Source organism: Labrus mixtus, chromosome 19 (genome assembly GCF_963584025.1).
Source record: "Labrus mixtus chromosome 19, fLabMix1.1, whole genome shotgun sequence".
Lineage (NCBI taxonomy): Eukaryota > Metazoa > Chordata > Actinopteri > Labriformes > Labridae > Labrus > Labrus mixtus.
In genome coordinates, this window is record NC_083630.1 from 16,185,056 (window position 1) to 16,206,411 (window position 21,356).

Genomic DNA, 21,356 nt, shown 5'->3' on the forward strand with positions numbered 1-21,356 from the left:
AATAACTGATGCAAACATGTAACTCTTTAATTGACTATTTGTGTGTGTGTGTGTGTGTGTGTGTGTGTGTGTGTGTGTGTGTGTGTGTGTGTTTTGTTCAGGTCAACACTCCCATCCCCCACCCCTGACAGCAACAGGTGAGTCGTAGTCATGGTTACTGTATCTAATGTATCAGCATCACAAAAACTGGTCGGTCGAGATACCACATCAGTCTGACACACACACACACACACACACAAACACACAAACAGAGACACACACACACATACACACACACACACACACACACACACACACACACACACACACACAAACAGAGACAAACACACACACACACACACACACAAACACACACACACACACACACACACACACACACACACACAAACACAGACTCTAAGGTTTTATCCTAAAAACAAAGTCTTACCTTTTATTCTTCCTTTTAAAGTTTTTAAATTCAAGAATTTGACTGGTATTTAAACACATTCACAATATGGAATAAGTTGCTTTACTTCGGAAAACTATTTTTCTGTCTTTGTGAGAACTTTTGGTCTTAAATGTATTATGTTAAAATTTGAGAAGTAAAAGTGTAGTGCAGAAAAAGCGTGCCTGTGAGTGTTTTACTATGTAAATATGATTTGTTTATATTAAATAAAAGCTTCTAAATTCATCTAAAACTTAAAAATCAAAGAGATAGGCTAAATATTTGATTAGACATTTCCATTCCAAAAACTTTCAAACGGGAATATAGAAGTTTCATTGGGACAAAATAACAGCATTACAGCATGTGATTATGGCTAATCTTAAAATCTGTTTTATCATGTATTTATGTCGTGACGTGATACGATCCAATACTACCCCAAACCATACGATGTGATATAGTATGAAACGATATGATACCACATGATATGATCTGCAATACTATTCAATTCAACTCCCTACAATAGTTACAATCGATGCGATGCGGTAGGACACGATACATTACGAGACAATACAATTTGATACAATACAACACAACACCAGATGATAGAATACAGCCAGATGCAATGTGATAAGATATGATACAATACAAAAGTAAAGATACAATACGACCCCATAAACCCTCATGATACAATACAATACGATGTGATACAAAATGTAACACTACAATAGGATTGGATACAGCCTGATGTGCTACTATGATATAATACTTCCCCATATGCTAATTACAAACACAACATAATGAAATGAAACAATCAGTTCGATACGATACCATATGTTACAATATCACATGACCCCATGCAATATTTACAGACCCTTACCGTTTGATACGATATGATGCAATAAGATACGATACATTACGATACACTTTATATGTTTGTTGTGTCCCGTTAACTGTGAACATCCTTTTTGCCGTCCAAAATGACATGTATGCAGCATTTACATTCTCACATGAGTGAGGTCAGCTTTCATTTCTAAGACTACAAAATGGTGGCCAGTGCATCACTTCCTGCTCACACTGTCAGTCATTTCTCTAAAGCAGCCAAACCTAGTTCAAAAACCATCTTTTTTTTAACACCTAAAGGGAGGCACATACTATTTGGCATTTGTGTTTTGCGTTTAAAGTGTTTCAGAGTAGAAAACTCATAAAAAAGAACAAACTTTGGGTTCATTTTTAATCTTCAGCTCTTTTGAGTCTTTGCTGCACTCAGGCTGCATGCTACAAACTGTGTGTGAGTCTGCGCTTGAGTGGGGCAGGCCTCAGGCTGCAAGGCAAACAACTGTTACCTACAAATCATCCGTCACTATTGGAAACCGGTTTTTCACCCCCCCTCCCTCCCTCCCTCCCTCCCTTCCCTTCCCTTCCCTCTTCTTCTCCTCTCCCCCACTCCCACCATCCCCTCTGCTGCAACTCTGGCTAGAAGTGCATGTCCAAGCAGCAGATTTTAAAAAACTTTTAGAGAAGAAAACATGGCTGCAGAGAGGAGAGAGAAGAGAGGAGCATGTGTTGTTGAAGCTGGTTGGGAAACAGAGAGACGGAGCGCCATGTGCTCGTCATCCCCCCACACTGCCGACAGGTGTTGGCTTCATGTGACTGCCTGCTTGCCTGCCTGTCCGGACAACGCTCCAATGAAGAAAGAGGAGGAGGAGGAGGAGTGTGTAAAGTTTCATCAACAACAACTGTGTCAACTTGCTTGGTGTTGGGAAACCCTCTGGCTCAGATCTCCTCTCTGCGGCTGGGGATGCCTCTCCTCCTCCTCCTCCTCCTCTGGATGAATGGATGAATCCACCCTTTTGTTACCGATGGCTCGTTCCTCGGCAACGGCCCCATGGTTACAGTCCAATAAATAACATCACACTCTCTCTTCTGCCTCTCTGGTTTTAAGGCCTTGATGCTAAAAGGAAACTTTTTTTTTATTACAAATGTATTTCCTTATTTTGTCACAACCACACCATTTTAAAAAAGCCTTTTAGTTTTAATGTTTTTAAATAACACAAGCGGATTTGCATAAACTCTGAGGGTGTATATTAAGTCTTTACAGAAGTAACGTCCCATTTCATTTGTCATTTAACCATATAAAATCACAAAGAGAAACTAAATGTGTTTCTCTAGAACCATGATGCTCCGAGGATCATCATCATACTAACTCAGAATGTTGTGAAATTTCCCTCAAAATAACTTCTCTGTACCTTTTCATGTCATTAGGTCACCATGTGCTCATGAGCGAAGTCTGCAGTGTAACTGTTTCTTTTGAAATGGCTCACCTCATTTAAAAGTAAAAGTACTGAAAGTAGTTGTAGTTTTTATCTTTGAGCGTGTGTGTGTGTGTGTGTGTCCTGGGGATGGGCTGCTTGTATCTGAATGGATTAATTTGAATTGAAAAGTGGACGGTTGAGGTGAAAAGCAGTGATTGGATTAGTGTTGTAATGCTGTTAGCTGCTTTTCTCTCTCTCTCTCTCTCTCTCTCTCTCTCTCTCTCACTCACTCTCTCTCTCTCTTTCTCTCTCTCTCTCTCTGGTGTCTGAAATGAAGTGGAGGCTCCTACAGTCTGTTTCGGCTGAGCCTGTATTTCATATGTCAACAGTACACACAGATCTGTTCATGCTCTGCTTCTCTTTCAGATTCTTGTCTTCACGTCAGGGGGTTTGACCCCGCTGCTCTCTGAAAGCGGACATGCAAAATACAGCGACAGAAAAACCCACAACACAGGTGGAAGAAGAACTCGGGAGTACTTTATCCTGACTACACACTGGACACATTTTCAAATCTTAACCGATTTGAAAAACGTGGGAGACCACAGACATAAGGACAGTGTCAACACCACAGAAGTGTGACACCACACACTTATGGATTATTTGGACAGATAATCAGTTGACATCATGTTTTACTTAGGCTGAGGCCATCACTGAATTGATCGTAACAGTCAGGATGTGATTAGCCTAGCTTAGCATAAACACTGGAAATGGAGAAGAAAGCCTAAACTGGCTCTACCAAAGTGAAAAAATGCACCCATTAGATTTTCTCTGATAAACTGATGTCTTGTTTGTGTAACTTTGAATTGTGTTTATGTTCAAATACACTTAACATATAAACTTTCCTCCTCGTTTAATTGCTGCAAAGACAGCAAATAAAAGCATTTCCCTGTAATCTTCTCCTAAAAGCAGGCTGAAGGAGGTAAAGAGCCTCCTGCACAAAAGTGAACACACTGTTTGAAGTCATTTAGCCGCTAACCAAAGTCGTGGTAACACCCAGTCCTCCCATCAGCCCCTCCTCCCTTCCTCTCCTTCATCAGCAACAGGCCCAACCAGCCTGGGACAGACAGGGAGGCTCTTCCTGCTCTGCTGCAGCCGCCCGCAGGGGAGGAGGAGGAGGGGTGTGATGGGAGGAGAGATGCCTGTGTGCTCCTCGCTCCAACAGGGGATGATGGGAGGAGGAGGGGTCTGTATCTGGAGATGGAGGAGGGCTGTCAGGAATGTGGGAGAGGAGCTCCACATGCAGCGGGCGAGGAGTCGAGCTGCTCTCACTCGCACTAAATTTAACAATGAAGGTCCAGGAGGTTTAAATTTAGTTTGCAGCTAAAGTTTGAACCGGGAGTTAAAGTCTGACCTGAGAGCAGAATTAGAGCTGCTTCTGCACAGGAGGAGGAGGAGTTGTTCATACACTCCTCATCCTATTCTCTGCTGCTCTCCTGCGTGTGATGAGTCTGCAGATCAACAAGTGTGTTCAAATTAAAGTTGTATTGCATTGTATTTCTAGTCTTGTCTTGCCAAGTCTTTACTTGTCTTGTATCGTACGGTATCATACCGTAATGTATCAGCTCACCTACCAGTACCGGCTTGTGTTGTGTTGTCTTGTGTTGTATCATATCCTATTGTATCTCCCTGAATTGTATTGTATTGTATTGTATCGCTTCGCCTTTAATTAGATTTAAGATGGAGTTACTTTTCTTTTGAATTGATTTCTTAAAAGATTTCACAATGTAATTTCAATGGTTTTAAAGACAGAATTACATAACTTTAGACTTAATTAGAGGGTTTAAGATGGAATAATTACTTTTGACGTTATTTTGAAGGATGAAATATCTTTACATTTACAGTGTGTTGATGGAATAATAAATAAATAAATAAAATAAATAAATAAATAAAAATAATAACACTTTTTACTTCACTGTTTATCATTTTATAGTCCTGCATGTAACTTAAAACGTGTATTACCTTATAGGCTTTTGGCCATTTTCACGAGTCTTAAGTGATACTATAATGATAACTAAGGATTTTTGGAGACAGGTAGGCTATACCCATTAAATTAAAACTTTTATTCAACTTCAAAACTTTTTCCCTGATTTAGCTAAAGGTTAAATTCCCCTTAGCCCTTATTTTAAGAAAGGTATATCTTACATTTGTAACTCAATCACCTTCCTGGAAACAGAAGCAGCTTCTTCCATCCCCCTAAAAGCTGACGGTTGGCATCCTCTCTTCATTCCAAAACCCGCGATAGCTCATTATACCCTCCGTCTAAACTTCCAAGTCTCGCGATAGCTGCCTCCACAGTGTGACTGCAAGCAGGGAAGCGAACAGCGCGGATGGTTTCTTATCTTTCAGTCCCTTAAACTCTACGTCATCGATAAAACAAACGCTTGAGTCGTGTTTTTTCTTTAATTCAACGACATTAAAGAAGAGTGAGTAAATGAGGCGAAGCGAATTACAGTGAGGCGTTTAAGTTCAGGATAAATCAACTTTAAAGTGATATTTCTTTTCGAAGTGAGGGTAAAACATGCGTAAAGTTGTATGTTTTAGCTTGCAAGTGGTGAAATTGCTGCAGATAAAGTTGAATAAAGTTACGACAGCGAAATAAAAGTGCTGATTTAATTGTGTTTTGCTTTATTTAGGATAAAAATGGGATTATTTCCTCCTCCATCACGGCTGCAGGCGCAGGAGTAATCCAGCAACGTGCATCTGAGTGTGCGTAAAGAGAGAGATGCTTGGTGGCCACGTCCCCTTGGAGACTGGAGAGACAACACGTGATGAGCTTTACTTATCAGGTTTAGAGGGAGAGAGACACCGAGAGAGAGAGAGACACCGAGAGAGAGAGGGCAGAGTTTGGAGTCCAGAGAGGAATTAAAACTAAACACAAATTAATTTCAACATTTTCCTCTCGACGACTTCTGTCCTCGAGTTATTACTTCTTTTTTTTTTTTTTCCTCCGGGAGAGGAGAGAGGAAGAGAAGCAGAAGAGGAGGAGGAGGTTGAGGAGGGAGGGGAGGAGGAGGAGGAGGGAAGCTGGAGTAAAGTTTGTCCAAGTTTGCACATCCCTTCGGAAACGCCATTTTGATTCCTCTCCTCTCCGGAGCGAGTTTGCAGCCTCTCTCTCCCTTCTTTTTTTTTCTTCATCCCCCTTTTTTCATCCACCATCCCCGCCGTTCATCACCATCATCATCATCATCTCCCCCACCACCACCACCACCATCATCATCCTCGCCACGATGTCTCGGCGCAAGCAGCCCAACCCCAACAAAGTCAAGCGTAAGTCTGCGTTTTTAGCCTCTCCATCGCTCTATTTTGGTGCTTTTCTGGCTCTGTGCGCGCTGTGTGATCGATGTTTGGTGTGTTTGTCGCTATTGGGGGAAAGTTTTGACTTGTTGACGCTGTTTAAATAAAGTTTGAGCTGAGATGTGGGGACGGCGAGGGAGGGATACTAGTTTTTTTTTCTCTCCTCTCCGTGTTGCTTCCTAGTTTGATGCGCATCCAAGCGGTGGAATTCAACCCCAGGTCTCTTCCTCATTCACCCTACTGCAGCTAATTATCACCAACTTCTTGTTTTGTCGACTTTTGGTGCAACTTTATCCCTTGTGTGCACGTTTGGGGCTGTTATGTGGCTGTTTTGCCCCGCGGGGTGGGTGGCAGGAGGGGGGGGTCAAAGTCTGCTCGCCGCCCGAGTTGAGCATCCATATCTCGGGTGCACTTTGGTCGGAGCCTCGCTGCTAGTGGCCATGTGTAAAGCTATCAGACACCAGTCACAAGCTATCAGCTGTTAGTACCGCCGCTTCCTGTGTGTGCCTCAAAGTAAAACCACCTGTTGATCTCGAGAAAGGAAAGATGAGCATGGTTAAATGAGAGTTTATAGGCATATTTTAGATATTCAGTGTGTTATTAACGGATTATGTTTTACCTCTTAATGTGATAGATTGTGTGACATGTTGCTTGATAAGCTTGGTGTTTTTCTGAGGTCGGTTTTGCTGGAAGATAGGCCTACACGTAGCCCATTTTCCCCAGTTATAACTTTGGCAGAATGCACAAACAGGTAGCCTATCCTATGTGGAGAAAAACCCCAAACAAACCCTGGTGTTCTTTCAAATTAGGCCATATTTGTTGTTGGCTGTAAGAAATGAAGTGTTTGGCCCATAGGCCTACTAGCCTACTTCAAATGTCAAATCATCATCGTTTTAAAGTGAAATGTAAACTTCACATTTCGGTCTGTTGTGAATCATATCGCAAGTAAATTGTAAATTAATAAAGTAAAGTAAGTGTTCCTATATTGTGTGGTTACAGATTAATTTATGTGGGATGTTTTGCTATGATGCCATTCTGACATCTGTTTTTGTTGAGGGCCAAGACAAGTAGCCTAGTTATGTAGGCCTTTCATCTGGCGCTTCTATTTGTGGTTTTCATGTTGTCTCATTGTATTACAGTTAGTAAGTCAGTGCCCTGTGTGCATTCATTTTGATTTAGTTAGTTCCAAGTAGCCTACTTCTTGTTGTTTTGTTGCCTATTTAAAAGGCCAATCCATTGGATAAATGAGAGCCTATCACCTTTAAAATGATTAATAACCTGCTTAAAGTAAATATATTAAGTATAAGGCTGTAGACTATGTCAGTTTAAATCAAAAGGAGCAAATAAACTGGTCTGAATAGGCCTGTGTGTATCGGTCCTAAAATGTGTTAATTGTGCTCTAGTGTGAGTTTTATTTTGAAGGGGGGCTCGACATTCTCTCCACAGCTTCCTGGCTAACAACGGCTAGCTCGACGCAGCTGCTGTGACCTTGCCCAGACATATTTAGCCACAAACCGACCCCTGTACATGAATAAAGTGCATCAACACGGCACCGAGGCGTCCAGCCCCATCAGTTCGTTTGGCGTTTATCACTTTCCGCGGCTGTTTTGCGACTTTTCCCTTCGTTTTAGAGACTTCTCTCCTCGTCTCCGGTTACGCGCAGCAGCAGCAGCAGCAGCAGCATCGACGTGACGCCTGTTGCATCCACCTCCTCCTCCTCTCTCCTCCCCCACCTCCTTCGTCTCTCTTTTCTCTCTTTCGACATCATCCAGCGCTCTAACTTCCATTTTAAACGTTTACTTGCTGCTGATTCTTACACCTGAGGCTGTCTTCGACCTCAAACCGTCGACTTTGACAACTTTTTAGCGGCTATTTTAGCTGTTGCCCTCGTCATGGAAGTCCCCCCCCCCACCTCCCCCCGTGTTGGTACACGACGGAGGATGCTGTTAGATATAAAAACATGTAGTTTAACTGTGGAAGGAGGGTTTGTTATCAGGTGTGCTCGGTCAATGATTGATGGACGGGGTTTGGTTTGGCTTTGTGAGAGGAGATGATGAGTTGTGTCTCAGGGTTGAACTGGTTAGATAATGGTTGCTAGGGATTTTCTCTCTCCCCCAGTGTTCGCCCTACCTCTCTCTACCTCTCTCTACCTCCCTGCTGTGGAACTTTAATTCGAGTAATTCAAGTAATTCGAGTAATTCGACCAACTCCGATTCTTATTTCCCCTTTTTTAGACTTTTAGTGTATTTTCAGTATTACTCAATGATTTTATAGTAACTTAATGGTGTTTCTTCAGCCCTACAGTACCCACTTGCAGGGTTTTAAAAGCAGTCTAATGTGAAATTTAGCTCACTTTTAGGTCAGTTCTTACACTTATTAGGCCTAGTCTATAGGCTATATTCACCCTATGATATTAAAATATAGGCTAATGAAAAACAAATTATATGAATAATAGATTCTGTGAAGGAAACCCTTCTTTTTTTTTGACATGTATTTATTGAGTTTTTACATTTTACAAAAAATACAATACATTTAACAAAGCATATAACAGTCAAACTATATATATAAAGAAAATCCACTCCCCCCACCCCAAAGGGAAAATATATAATTAAAGAAAAGACAGACCTAAAGACAAAACAAAACGCAAAAACTGGGTAACGACATTATGTAATCATACACAGCTTAGCATCACATGGTATCGACAGTTAGGGACATGTCACCTTCAAGTTACCAGAGTTTCTCCAAAGTTTGAAGTTTGAAGGAAACCCTTCTATGACATATAGCCATGCCTACAGGTGCTGTGTGAGAACAAATAGGCTAGTGTTGAAAGGTTCAAGTTTTACTGATTTTTATAGCATATTGGTGAAATGCTTTCAGCGCAAACAGATTCAGATTAGGGAGAGGTCACCTAGTCTATTAAGACTTGATACTGGAAAGATTCTAACATGCTAACACTTGGTTTTCATGGTGCGTTCCATTTACCTTGGGAGTTGGATGTAGAAGTCACACAAAATGGCCCCATTCCAGTTATGAATTGGTAACAAGTCGGAAAAGCAACATGGAGTAGGCTACCAGTGGTTTTGTTAGTGATAACAACACACTACGTGATAGCTTGCGTTCAAAAACAACATGTCAACAGATATAGCCTAACTTCATATCACTGTGATTGATTTTATTAGACAGAAAGTCGACTGAGTTGCTAATCAACACCATAACGTACAGCTTATGATTCATGTTGATGAGTGTAAGCCATGTTGGATTTTGAGTTTGGGTTAAGGTTCCAAGTCGGAGTTTTTCTATTGTGTCATAAAAGTTTATTCATTTGGATAATGGCAACTTAATTATGACGTTGTGTGGTACCTGCATGCTGTACAATGATATGACAGTGATATGTTGAGTTTCTAGCACTCAAATGGCGGTTAATTGTTGCGTTAACCAATTAACTTTGATTGCTTTATTGTGTTTATGGCACCAAACATCAGATTCATTGTGACTTTATTGTGTTTTATAAAACTCAAAGAAACTTGAAATATGTTTGTGGCTTCCTGTGGTTGCAAAAGGTTTAAATTGAATGCATTTTTAAACATGAAGGATGCGCCAAAATGCTCACATTTGAATCTTGCGAAACTCTGGAGTATAGGTCAAACTAGTTTCAGGATTGTGTTTTTCAGCTCCCTTGAGTTCTCATAGTATTCCCATTATTGATTTGATATTGGCTTCATTCGTAGTAAGGTGTGTTTGTAGTTCTTCCAGAGACTGTTTTATTGCTTTTTGGTAAATGTATCCATGCAGTCCTGCAGTATCCCTCAGTAACTTCTATTGCATCTTTTGTGCTTTGTAGGGAGTTGGCATACATTTAGTCTTTTTTTTGCTGCATTTTCCACATAAGTTTGTGGCTAAATCGTTCAGCTTCTGCAAACTGTTGGATCATCTTAAGTGTTAGCTTGGCTGAGATGTTAATCCGTGTATTCCTGTAGTGTTTGGTCCTCTCCTCCTCCTATGAGAGGAGGAGCAGAAGCAGGAGGAGGAAGAGGAGGAGGAGAGATCCGGATGAGCAGTTAGCATTCCATTACGAAATTCAACACTGAGGCCGAGCTGGGCCCTCGGCGACAGGCGCAGATCTCTCTCTCTCTCTCTCTCTCTCTCTCTCTCTCTCTCTCTCTCTCTCTCTCTCTCTCTCTCTCTCTTGCTCTCACTGATCGGCACTTTTTGCTGAGGGGGGAATTTTTACTCGTCCTTCCACTCCTTGACTCCTCAACTCCTGGAGGAGCAGCAGGTTTTTTGTTTTTTTTTTACAAAAAAAAAGAGATGCGCATGAAGGGAGGAAGAGAGGGGAGGAGGATCAAAACATCAAAGAGGTTGATTGATGCTAAAAAAAAAAAAAAGTCATTTCTCAGTTTCTGTCAGTCTGTCGCTGCAACAGGAAAAGATGCTTGGTGTGTCTGTGTGCAAGAATGTGACCGTCTTTATTCCATTTAACCCACAGATTTCCAGTTTGCATCACTGGGTTTTTTTTTCTACACAATGACAAAGAAAGCATCCAGTTACGTTCCATCAAAGCTCCATTTCTTCTTCTTCTTCTTCCTCTTTTTCTTCTTCTGTGGTGTTGGTCATTTAAAATGCTGACGGTCGATGATGTAGCCGATGATGTGTCTCAATCACACACACACATGCATATCCACACACACACACCCACACACACAAAGAGTGTCTTGTGCGATGGGGCATCCTCCATTGTGAGTGCTTTTTGTGGGAACTGAAGACGCACACACACACACACAGCCTGCAGTAATAGTCATGTAAAGACATGATACAGCATGACGAGGGGGCGAGGGACGATGTTTTTGTGTTTGGTACAAGTGATAAAAAGAAGAAGAAGAGGAGGAGAACTTATCAAAATAAGATGATGTCACATTGAGTTATAATTCTGTTCATATTGAAATACGTTAGGATTCTGTTTGTGTGTTCAGGTTTAGTTTGTATATATTTATGTTTGAGGTCTCTGTTGATGAATCAGCATAAATCAGCTCACTCATTTAACACCATACACATCATATTTTCAAAATAACCGGTTTAAATAAATGATTAGAATGACTTCATGCTAAGAGATTTAAAACACAGTTCTTCTATATTAAAGTGAATCATTTTTAAATGAATGCTCTGTGATTAAATGAGCTGTACTATAACACCTTCATTTTCTGATATTGAGTTGAGATGAAGTCAGTTTAAATGATAATAAGATAAATAATAAATACTTCAGTTCAAAATTACATAATTGATTAAAAAGATGTCTTTTTTTTAAATTTGAAATAGTCATCATTAAAATCTGAGATAAAAATCTGTTGAATTTGAAACATTATATCAAATAATTTGAGTATTCATCGGTATCAGATCAAGGTATAACTATTTAGAGGAGCACTAATGTCTGATTCCAACAGTGTGTGTGTGTGTGTGTGTGTGTGTGTTTGTTAATGGGGGGTTGCAATGGGACATGTGTGTCCACAGGGACTTGAGTGGAGTAGCTAATTAAAAGCTCTCATCCTCCCTGTGAGACTGTTGTTGTCTCCACATTAACCTCCATTTAGCGAGCACACACACACACACACACACACACACACACACGCCCTCTCCATTGATTCCCACAGTTTCACTCTAATGACGAGCTCTATCAGTCGTCGACTTCAGACAAACGTGACTATGACGACCCTCCTCATTGTCTCTCTGAGAGCTTGAAACGTCTTTTTTTTTTTTAAACCCTTTTGTTCACCAGTGCCTGCTCTCTGTTCTCTGCTCTTTTGTCTTTTTGTGATGTCATTTAGTGTAGTGTCGTTTAGTCTTCTCTGTCCCTAAAATCACTTCAACCTGAAGTGCTCTGCACGTTTAAAAAAGTATTTAGTTTTGATGAAAGAATTAAAATGTTGTTAAAAGCAGAGAGTTGATTCATTTGAAAGACTTTTTGAAAAAGTGGTGATGTTGTCAGTCACTGTGATACAGATTCCTTCCCTTTTTGTTTTTGATGTTCTTAATCATTTCTTTAGTTCATTTCTTTTGCATAATGGCGGGAAAGATAAGATATGACTTGATTAACGCCCAAGGTGCCAGATCGCTCAGAAATGTTAGTACGAGTATGTCATACATACAATACAGGTGGAATATAAAAATACAAAGTTTTAAATAAAATAAAAATTCTATCCAGTCGAATCTTATCAAATCTAATCTTGTCCTACTCTATCGTATCCTACTGTATTGAATTGGGTCCATCATATCGTTTCGCATCATCTTCTTGTCCCCAGAGAAACTTAAACCTGTAATCAGAAAATACTCCTAATTCAGGTCTCGGTTTTGATTTAAAAGGTCCGATTAGTGCATCATTTAAACGTTTGGAGCAGCACTGTGAATGAATAAGTGTGAATGTATGGTGTAAAGTGAGTTAAAAGTTGTGTTTTCAGTATATTTTGGGTGCATTTTGCTGCTCCGTTGAATCTTTGTGTTGTCTCAGGATGCTAACAAGCGTCCCCTCTTTTTCTCTCTCACTTCATGCGACTTCCTCCTATTTCAATTTAACCTCACGGATGCTGCGGCTGTGTGAGATTTCACACCAGGAAGTCTGCAGAATAAAACAAGAGGGGTGGGGGGGGGGGGAAAAAAAGCATGTGTGGATGATCAGAAAGTGAACAGGTTGCCGCTCGTGCTTTCTTGGCGCCGTGTCCTGCTCCCATCAGAGCCAATCAGTGTGCTCGGTGGATTACCTCAGGGCGACATGTCGGCGTGTTTGTGCAGCAATGAAGGCTGCTGAGGTGAAACTCCCCATCAGAGGGGCTGATGTTTCCTCCTCTCTCCCTCTTTTTTCTCCTCCTCTCCCTCTCTCAGCACCAGACCCTATTTATAGAGCCGCCTGTTTTAGATAAGATTAAGTTCCATCCCCCGACTGAGGGAGCGAGCGAGCGAGCGACCCGCAGGTTAAAGAGAGAAAGGAGTTTGGTCAGAGAGCTGACTTCAGATACATACGGGGTCTGTCATTGATCCATCACTGAACATCTTGTTTGGAAGACACTTTTCATACGAGGCAGAAAGTGACTCTTGGACTTTTGCCGAATTTGAGAGCAGATATTCACATATAAACTGTTTCTGTGTCGTCTCAAATGAGTCTATAGCCTTGGATAACATAAAAACAGTGGAGAAGTGAAATGATTGTCGGTCAATGTGAATGTATTTCATATAGAAGGAGACTCTTCTCAGGGTTAGAAACGCAAATCTTTAAACATGAATATGTGTTTTAAAGATTAAACTCATTGAAAGTTTGAAACATTAAAAGAGGACTTTAGTGGAAAATAAGCTTTTAAGTATTTGTACAATAAATTGTGACTTTTTAAATATGTAAAAAGTTCATTTTCAGGCTAGATGATAAGACTTTCTAAAAGATGGACCATGCCTTGGCCTTTTTCTTTTGTCTGAACGTTATTAAACCAGGAAAAGCTGTTAAGATTAAAAACCTCTTTTTCAAGAGTGTCCTGGACACTAACAACTTTAAACGCCGCTTAATAACCCTACAGTGTGACTTTTTAAAACATTTTAATTATATATGAGCTGAATCAGAATCAAATCAGAAATACTCTTTTGACCCCCCCGGGGGGGACACAAGGTCGTCACTGATGCTCTGAAACACAATGTAGTAGTAGATAATATATACGAATATTTAGAAATATGATTAATAAAAGAAATGCAAATAAGAAATAAAGCAACAAGTACAACAAGACAGTGTTGAAGATAGAAAGCTCCGAAAAAGTTTATGAGATTGTTAAAGTATGACAAAAAACACATGATGCACTTTAATGATCATTTAAAAATGTCATTGTACTTGTTACTACTCAACTTTTCACACTTTACAAGCTGTTAAGCAGTAAAACATGTTTCATTCGAGCAGAAAACAACCAGCAGATTAAAGTTTTATACACTGATGAGAGAGGATTTGTCTTCAGGAAGACGTTTTGAAGGTGTGAATTATCCGGGTGGTGGGGGTGTGTGTGTGTGTGTGTGTGGGTGTGTGTGTGTGTGTGTGCGGGGGGGCTCTGTGCCAGTGAGGATGCAGACGAGGAGGTGTGGAGGAGGGGGAGGATGATGATGAAGGGTGGGGGAGGGGAGGGAGTTAAAACTGCTACACCTCTGCCTGGACCAAATGGCTCATCACCCCCCCCCCCCACACACACACACACACACACACACACACTTATTCACTCAGTTACTCAGTTGGACTAGAAGTCAATCACACATGCTCAGAGAGGAACTAAATGTCTGCATCGAAGCCTAAACTTAGACCACAAATTCTTGATTTATAACGTCATTCTTTGCATAGAAATGAGTCAGCAAGTCGCTACAATACTTTTGTGTGTAGTGAGATATTTTTAGGTGATTTTAATCTTCACAATCTTTTATCTCACAGCGTACGTCTGTTTTTATTTTTCATTTAAATGAGCAGATACTGACGTTTTCATGACTGCAGCCCATGAAGGGACACCTGCTGTAAAGACTAAAGGTTGATCCCGAAAATGTTCTCATTAGCTCCTTAAAATGTGAATTCAAAGATCATTAAACTACTTAAACCATAACATCTGATCATCACTAGAGTAAATGATCGTTTGTTTAGAGCTCAAACATGAACACAGAGTCCTAACGGAGAGACGGACGAGGATGAGAGTAATCTGAGACCAGGGATGACTAGTTCTAAAGTAGGACACACACACACACACACACACACACACACACACACACACACAAACCACCAGCATCTTTATATAGCAGTGGATACTCTAAAGTTAGAGGGAGTAAATATTGCTGTTCACATCACTGCAGTCAGATGGTTTATATGACGAAGGCTGTCTCATCGACAGCTTTCATTTATGAATGAATTAATAATGAACTAATTTAATCAATCAGTTAACTTATTATTTGACAGAATAACAATAATGAAAAGCTTTCAAAACTGAATATTTTCTTATTTTTCACACTTTTACCTGCCGCCTACTCTGCACACTTTGGATCATCAACATGAAAGTAAAGCTCAGTTTTCCCATTTGGTGACACATTAACGATCAAAATACTTCTTAAGGATGATTAATATAAACGTATCAATAATAAAACAGAGACGGAGTTTTCTGTCCCGACGTTACTGAAATCTAAAGAAGGCTGAGAAAGAAGCGTGTCTCCATGATATCTGACTCATGCTTGAGTTTCTTCAAATTGACCATATTCTCAATGGAGTTTTCTTTCTAACTACTTCAGTGGATATTTTATGATTCCTTAAGTATGACACAAAAAAAAGGGGAAAAAGTCGACGTTGTGTGTGTGTGTGTGTGTGTGTGTGCTTTTACGCTCAAATTGTCTCCAACAGAAAGTTTGCTGTGTTTCAGTTGTAGTTCTGTTCTGACGGCCTTGTCCTGACTTCTTTGCACATTTACATAACGCTGCCTGTTTGGAGCCGATAAACTCAATGAAAGTTCCGATTTTTCAGTTTGGGATTGTAATACTTTGAATTATTGAAGTTTTCCTGCAGCAGAGGATGAAAAAGCTCTCTTGATACTTATGTAACTCAGTCCGTGTGATAATAAAGACTTCACATGGACCAGAGAGAGAGAGAGAGAGAGAGAGAGAAGCTATTGTTTCTCCACTTCCTGCATCTACATCACCTCCTCCTCCTCTCGATGAGCGTCTGCTTCACCTCCTGCCCCCTCCCCCCCCCCCCCCCCCCCCCTCAGGCTCCTTCATATATTTCCTCCCTCCTCTCTTAACAGTTATCACTTGCAGAGTTAGACGAGAAGATCAATGCCACTCTGGTGTTTAAGCTAACTGGTAAGAATGGAAAAAGCTAGCCTGCCTATAAAATAAGACACAACTTTTTAATGACTGATCTGAGGAGGTGGATTTACTCAAAGGCTAATCAGAGAAACATGCTGTGCTTTTGTAACCATCTTCAACAGTTAGCCTCCTCTCTTGTCTTCTTGTAGCCACCAAAAATAACTAAGATTAAAAATCCAGTCTTTTTGTTTTTAGGAGGATTAAACATCTGTGCATAATTTGGCTTCTATTGAAAACAATCCAAGCGAAACAGACTAAGCTAACTTTAGCCGCAGCTTTGCTCCCTGCCTCCTTCTCAGGTGTTCTATTCTACTTAAAAAAAAACAAGCTTAGCCAACTTTATCGCAGCTTGGCTCAGGTCGTAGACGGCCGTTGAATGCAGCTGTGGGAAACAGTGTAGCAGAAGTTGAAGAAATGTGGAACTTTTCTCTTAATATAAAACCAGCTGCAGGTTAGTTGTTAACATAGAGTCTTCTGGTAGCATCCTCCTCCTCCTCCTTTCACCTTTGATCTATTTGCACTTCCCCTTTAAGATGCCCTCTCTCTTTCCTCCCCCCACTCAGTCGTCCCTCCATCCCTCCGTTGTGAAATTCTTTCACAGTCAAGCCGCTCGGACTTTGGACTTGCAGTAAATACGGCTTTATTTGCTGCAGGCTGCGAACAGGGTGAAGGTGGCCCTGAGTATAACACACACAAAAACGCATGCATTCACACACACACACACACACACACACACACACACACACACACACACACACACACACACACACACACACACACACACACACACACTCACACTCCCATGCGGTGGTAGTTAGCTCCACAAGCTGCTTATCAGCAAGACAGTCTCACCACACCCACCCTCCCTCTCACACACACACACACTGAGCTGCTGGCATCTCATACAACAGGTCTGGCCTACATATGACTGTGAAACATTTCTCTTTCATTCCTCCTCGTCCTCCATCACTCTCTCTGTCTGCCTCTACATCAGCTCACATCAGCTTGATGCGTCGCTCTCCGCAAAGGGAAGCGTTTCAAATAAGCGATCAGTCAAGATGCATCACATAGTTCTTAGCAAGATGGTCTCGACTCAAGCTTAATGTTCTTCCTTTTTCGGGAGTTTTTGACCACGTTACATGGTCTTCATCAGTAACTGAATGTTGTTTTTAAAGTTCCAAAACTGCCTCTTTTTTTTTTTTTTTCTTTTCAAACAGATCATGTGGGGTTTGTTTCTGAATAATTTTGATAAAGTTCCTGACTACTGATAGTAAAGTCCAATAGTCTTATAACAATGGTAAGAAATCAACTTCAATTGCAAAAGTGACTTTTTATCCATAAAAAGAAAAATCAAAGGTTCCAGAAAAGTTCCTTTTGTGGGACTGGAAATAGTTTGTAACAGAGACCAGGAACCTTGTATATTTCCATTGCACCAGTGTCTACATTAAATGTTGGGTCTTCTTTAAGTTCAGGGAAAGTAATTTTACTCCGTATGAAGTCATTTTTGGGGGGTTTACCACCACACAGTACTTGAACGTTTGGGGAAGGGGCTTTTGGTGCTGGAGATTTCTGATTGGACCAGGATTTTTTTTTTTTAAGGTATGAAGTTGTTTTGTTTTTGGCCATATTAGCCAAATTCCCTTAGATGCGTCTTCAGATGCTTGAAAAACCTGGAGAAAAGCGGGAGGCTCCTTTACAGTTCTTATAAGGTAGCTCCTGTGTCAAAAAGTTCTTGATCGTTCAGGTGGAAACGGGTCATCGGTTGTATTCTGGTTGTGTCGTCTCTTTATTTTCAGAATCAACAGGTCCAGGTGTTTTCTTAGGTCTATCCCCCCTTTATTCTCCATCAGCTGTTGAACCTTCCAGCTCCCCCTGCGCAGCAGCAGAATGGTTCATCCCACTCCTCCTAAAGCATGATGGAGGCTCTCTGTCTTTCTCACTCTGTCTGCGTCTTACCCGCCCTCCTCCTCCTCCTCCCCCACTCTTCTTACTTGCTGACTAAACAGTTTGTCAGCTGGCTGCTGCCGAGAGGGGAGGGGGAAGCAAAGAAGGGAGGGAGAGGGAGAGAGCATGCAAATAGCAGTGCACTTTATGAAGGTAGAATCAACACAGGTAGATTGAGTTTAACCACAATCACAATATGTTTACTAGATTTAGTTTGTGTTTAAAAAGTACATTTTCTTTTTTTGAATGTCAGAGCATTTGTCTATCGTGACTGGGAGGTGCATATTTGGATGTTAAGAGTTTTTATAGTTTTAGTCTAAAAATGTTGTATTTGTTAAATGGCTCGTGTGTGTGTGTGTGTGTGTGTGTGTGTGTGTGTGTGTGTGTGGTGGTTCAGTGGTTAAGTAGCCGGACGTAGCAGCAACAGCAGCATGTGAATGGAGCAAACAGACCCAGCCTGCATAATCCCCATTAATCTGACTGTTAGCAAGGCTGTAATCTGGACACACACACACACACACACGCACACACACATGCAAATACAAACACAGAAATATACACACACACTCACAAAGAGGTGAGAGGCTACATCAGCGCTGCTATAGCAACACGCCAATGAAGGTGAACACACATTTTTAACAAATGCAAGAAGAAAGGAATGTATGCATTTAGCTTTACACACACACACACAGACACACACACACACACACACACACACACACAGCCCTTCCCTCCTCTGAAAAGGCACCCTCATTGTTAGGACACACCTTGTTACCATAGTGACCGCAGCTTTGACGTGCCCCCAAGACTTTTTTTTGTTTCTCGCTTTTTTTCCTGAGCATCTTACGTGTGTGTGTGTGTGTGTGTGTGTGTGTGTGTGTGTGTGTGTGTGTGTGTGTGTGTGTGTGTGTGTGTGTGTGTGTGTGTGTGTGTGTGTGTGTGTGTGTGTGTGTGTGTGTGTGTGTGTGTGTGTGTGTGTGTGTGTGTGTGTGTGTGTGTGTGTGTGTGTGTGTGTGTGTGTGTGTGTGTGTGTGTGTGTGTGTGTGTGTGTGTGTGTGTGTGTGTGTGTCTTGGTATAGGACAGGAGGAAGGGGGATGCTACTTCTCTCTCTTAATCTCCTCTCCTCATTAGTTACCCTTGACTCCTTCTTTCATCCTCTCACCCTCCTCCATTAACTTGTTTTCTTTCCTCGTCTCCTTCTCTTCTCTACCCACCTCTTACCCTTAACATACCCTCCTTGTTTTCCCCTCTGCTCCTTGTGTTCTTGCCTCCTCTCCGTGGCTCCTGTCCTCTCCTTGTTACCTTGCATCCTATTCTTCTTTTCTCTCCCCACCTTGTACCCTGTGCATTCTCTCCTTGTGTACGCTTTTTTTTCCATCCTACCCTGCGTCCTTTACTTCCTTTACTTCCTCTCCTTGTTTCCTCATGTTTCTTCTCTTCTCTCCTTTTCTTCACCCGTCTCCTTGCATCCTTCCCCAAAGTCAAAGATCAAATTAAAAAAAATACATGGAATTCCTTTAAACAATTACTAATTGTCTTTAAATCAAATTAAGCTATTAATAAAGAAGAAGATATATTGTAGTCCTCCTGTGTGTGTGTGTGTGTGTGTGTGTGTGCGCGCCTCTTCCCAGACGTGCCGTTGACTAATTATCATTTGGGTCGTGTTAGTGATGACACACACACACACACACACACACACACACACACACACACACACAGAAGGTTGTTACACCATTGAAGGATTTGGAGGATTACACTTGCAGACACACACATCTGTTGCATGTGAGGATGCAGTTTTTAGATGACGAGGTGCGTGTGTGTCAGTGTCCATCATACACACACTAATCAAGGGTTCTGTACATGAGCCCTGCCCTCACACACACACACACACACACACACACACACACACACACACACACACACGTACACAGACAGTAGCATCACGATGACACACACATTCACAAACTAACACACACACACACCCTGGATGAGATGAAACATCCTGACATCACCTCCCCACATCATCACACAACTTTGCGTTTTTGTCTAACCTTTATTGACAATTACTGATGACAAATACAAACAAATCAATATTATTTTCATATTATAAGAAATTAACAAAATCTATTTTTATCTGTTGTTTTAATAAACGATGGATAGTTCCAAAACTTTAAAATACATCTTTTCCATAAGACTGGTGTGAACGAGGGGAATGCACACACTGTCTAAATTGCACAAAAACATTTGCAACATTTCATGGAGTTTGGCTGCCATCTCTATCATAAAACAACAATAAATAACCCAATATTTGTTGCCTGTACTTTGATTTGAATTACTGCAATTTGGAACAGGATCGATATCATTTCATTTTCACCAGAATCATGTCAAGATGTAGAATTCTGGTTTTGTGACGACCCTATTTTAAAATTAGATTTAAAAAAAGAAGAGACAGTACATTTTAGGAGTTTGAAGTTTTTTATTTTTTGTCGATACATTTCTTTCAGCATCACAGAGAAAACCCTCCTGCAGTGTTAGCATCTAACAGAATCACCACTGAGTTTGTCCTTCATTGTGCACCGTAGGAAATGTTTGTTCTTCAGGAGACGGCTTTTGTTTTATTGAAGTGTTTAGTGAGTTCAGTGTGTGAAGGTTGGAAGAGTCTCTGTCCTCAGTGTGCAGACAAAACGAGAGATACCCGAGGACATGGCGACTGCTCTTCATTTATCACGTTTTCTTTTATTATTTCGTCACTTTATCTTTGTTCTGTGCTGTTGTTCTTTTTCTGTGGTGGTTTATTTTCTTCTTCAACTCGTCATTGTATTCAATGAAAAAGTCTTATCGTTTAAAAAGTCCTCGTATCAAAAATAAATACAATTTGACAACGCAAAACTTTGACTAAAACTTAAAGGAGATTACTTCCACTTGAGCAACTGTTTGCCTAATTGTTGCTTTGTAGCAGATGTAAAAGGTGTTTATTTTAAAGCTTCAGGGAATTGACCATCAGAGGTGTGTGTGTTTTAAAGCAGGGGCCGAACATGGGTGTGTGTGTGGGTGTGGCCTCAGGTGTGTGGATTGGGGGGTTTGCAGTAGTAGGTGTGCCCTACTACTGCAAACCCCATTCAGCTTTCAGTCAGAAATACAACAAAGACTCCCCATGGGAAAGTGCTGTGGTGGGACACACACACACACACACACACACACACAAACACACCTATGCATGAACACACAAAGGTGTGTGTGTGTGTGTGTGTGTGTTGGTCGCCCCGGAGGCAGAGACACAAAGAGGCTCTGAGTCTTTTCACTCAACTGAAACCTGGTCCTCTTCAGCACCACGCCCTGCACGCACACACACACACACACACACACACACACTGACACTCACACAAACTGTACACACTGAGGATATCGCACCTCCTCTCTTCTCCTTTCTTTTTCTCTCCGCTCATCTTTTTTCTCTCCTCATTCTTCTTCTCCCCCTTTTTGTAAATTTCATCTTCTATCGTTTTTTCATTCCTTCTCTTCGTCTAAC

At 41.1% G+C, this 21,356-nt stretch overlaps 1 protein-coding gene across 4 annotated transcripts in view; it reads left to right on the top strand.

Annotated features, from left to right (window-relative positions):
* Nucleotides 1-5,434: 5,434 nt before the first annotated feature.
* rreb1a (ras responsive element binding protein 1a) overlaps nucleotides 5,435-21,356 on the top strand; it is a 59,712-nt gene continuing 43,790 nt past the window's right edge. For 2 of the 4 annotated variants that reach the window (XM_061064108.1, XM_061064109.1), the window contains exon 1: nucleotides 5,435-6,003. In XM_061064108.1, coding sequence (XP_060920091.1) covers nucleotides 5,964-6,003 — 40 coding nt within the window. In that variant the 5' untranslated portion in view covers nucleotides 5,435-5,963. The remainder of the gene's footprint in view (nucleotides 6,004-21,356) is intronic. The other 2 variants (XM_061064110.1, XM_061064111.1) reach the window with 1 other exon arrangement.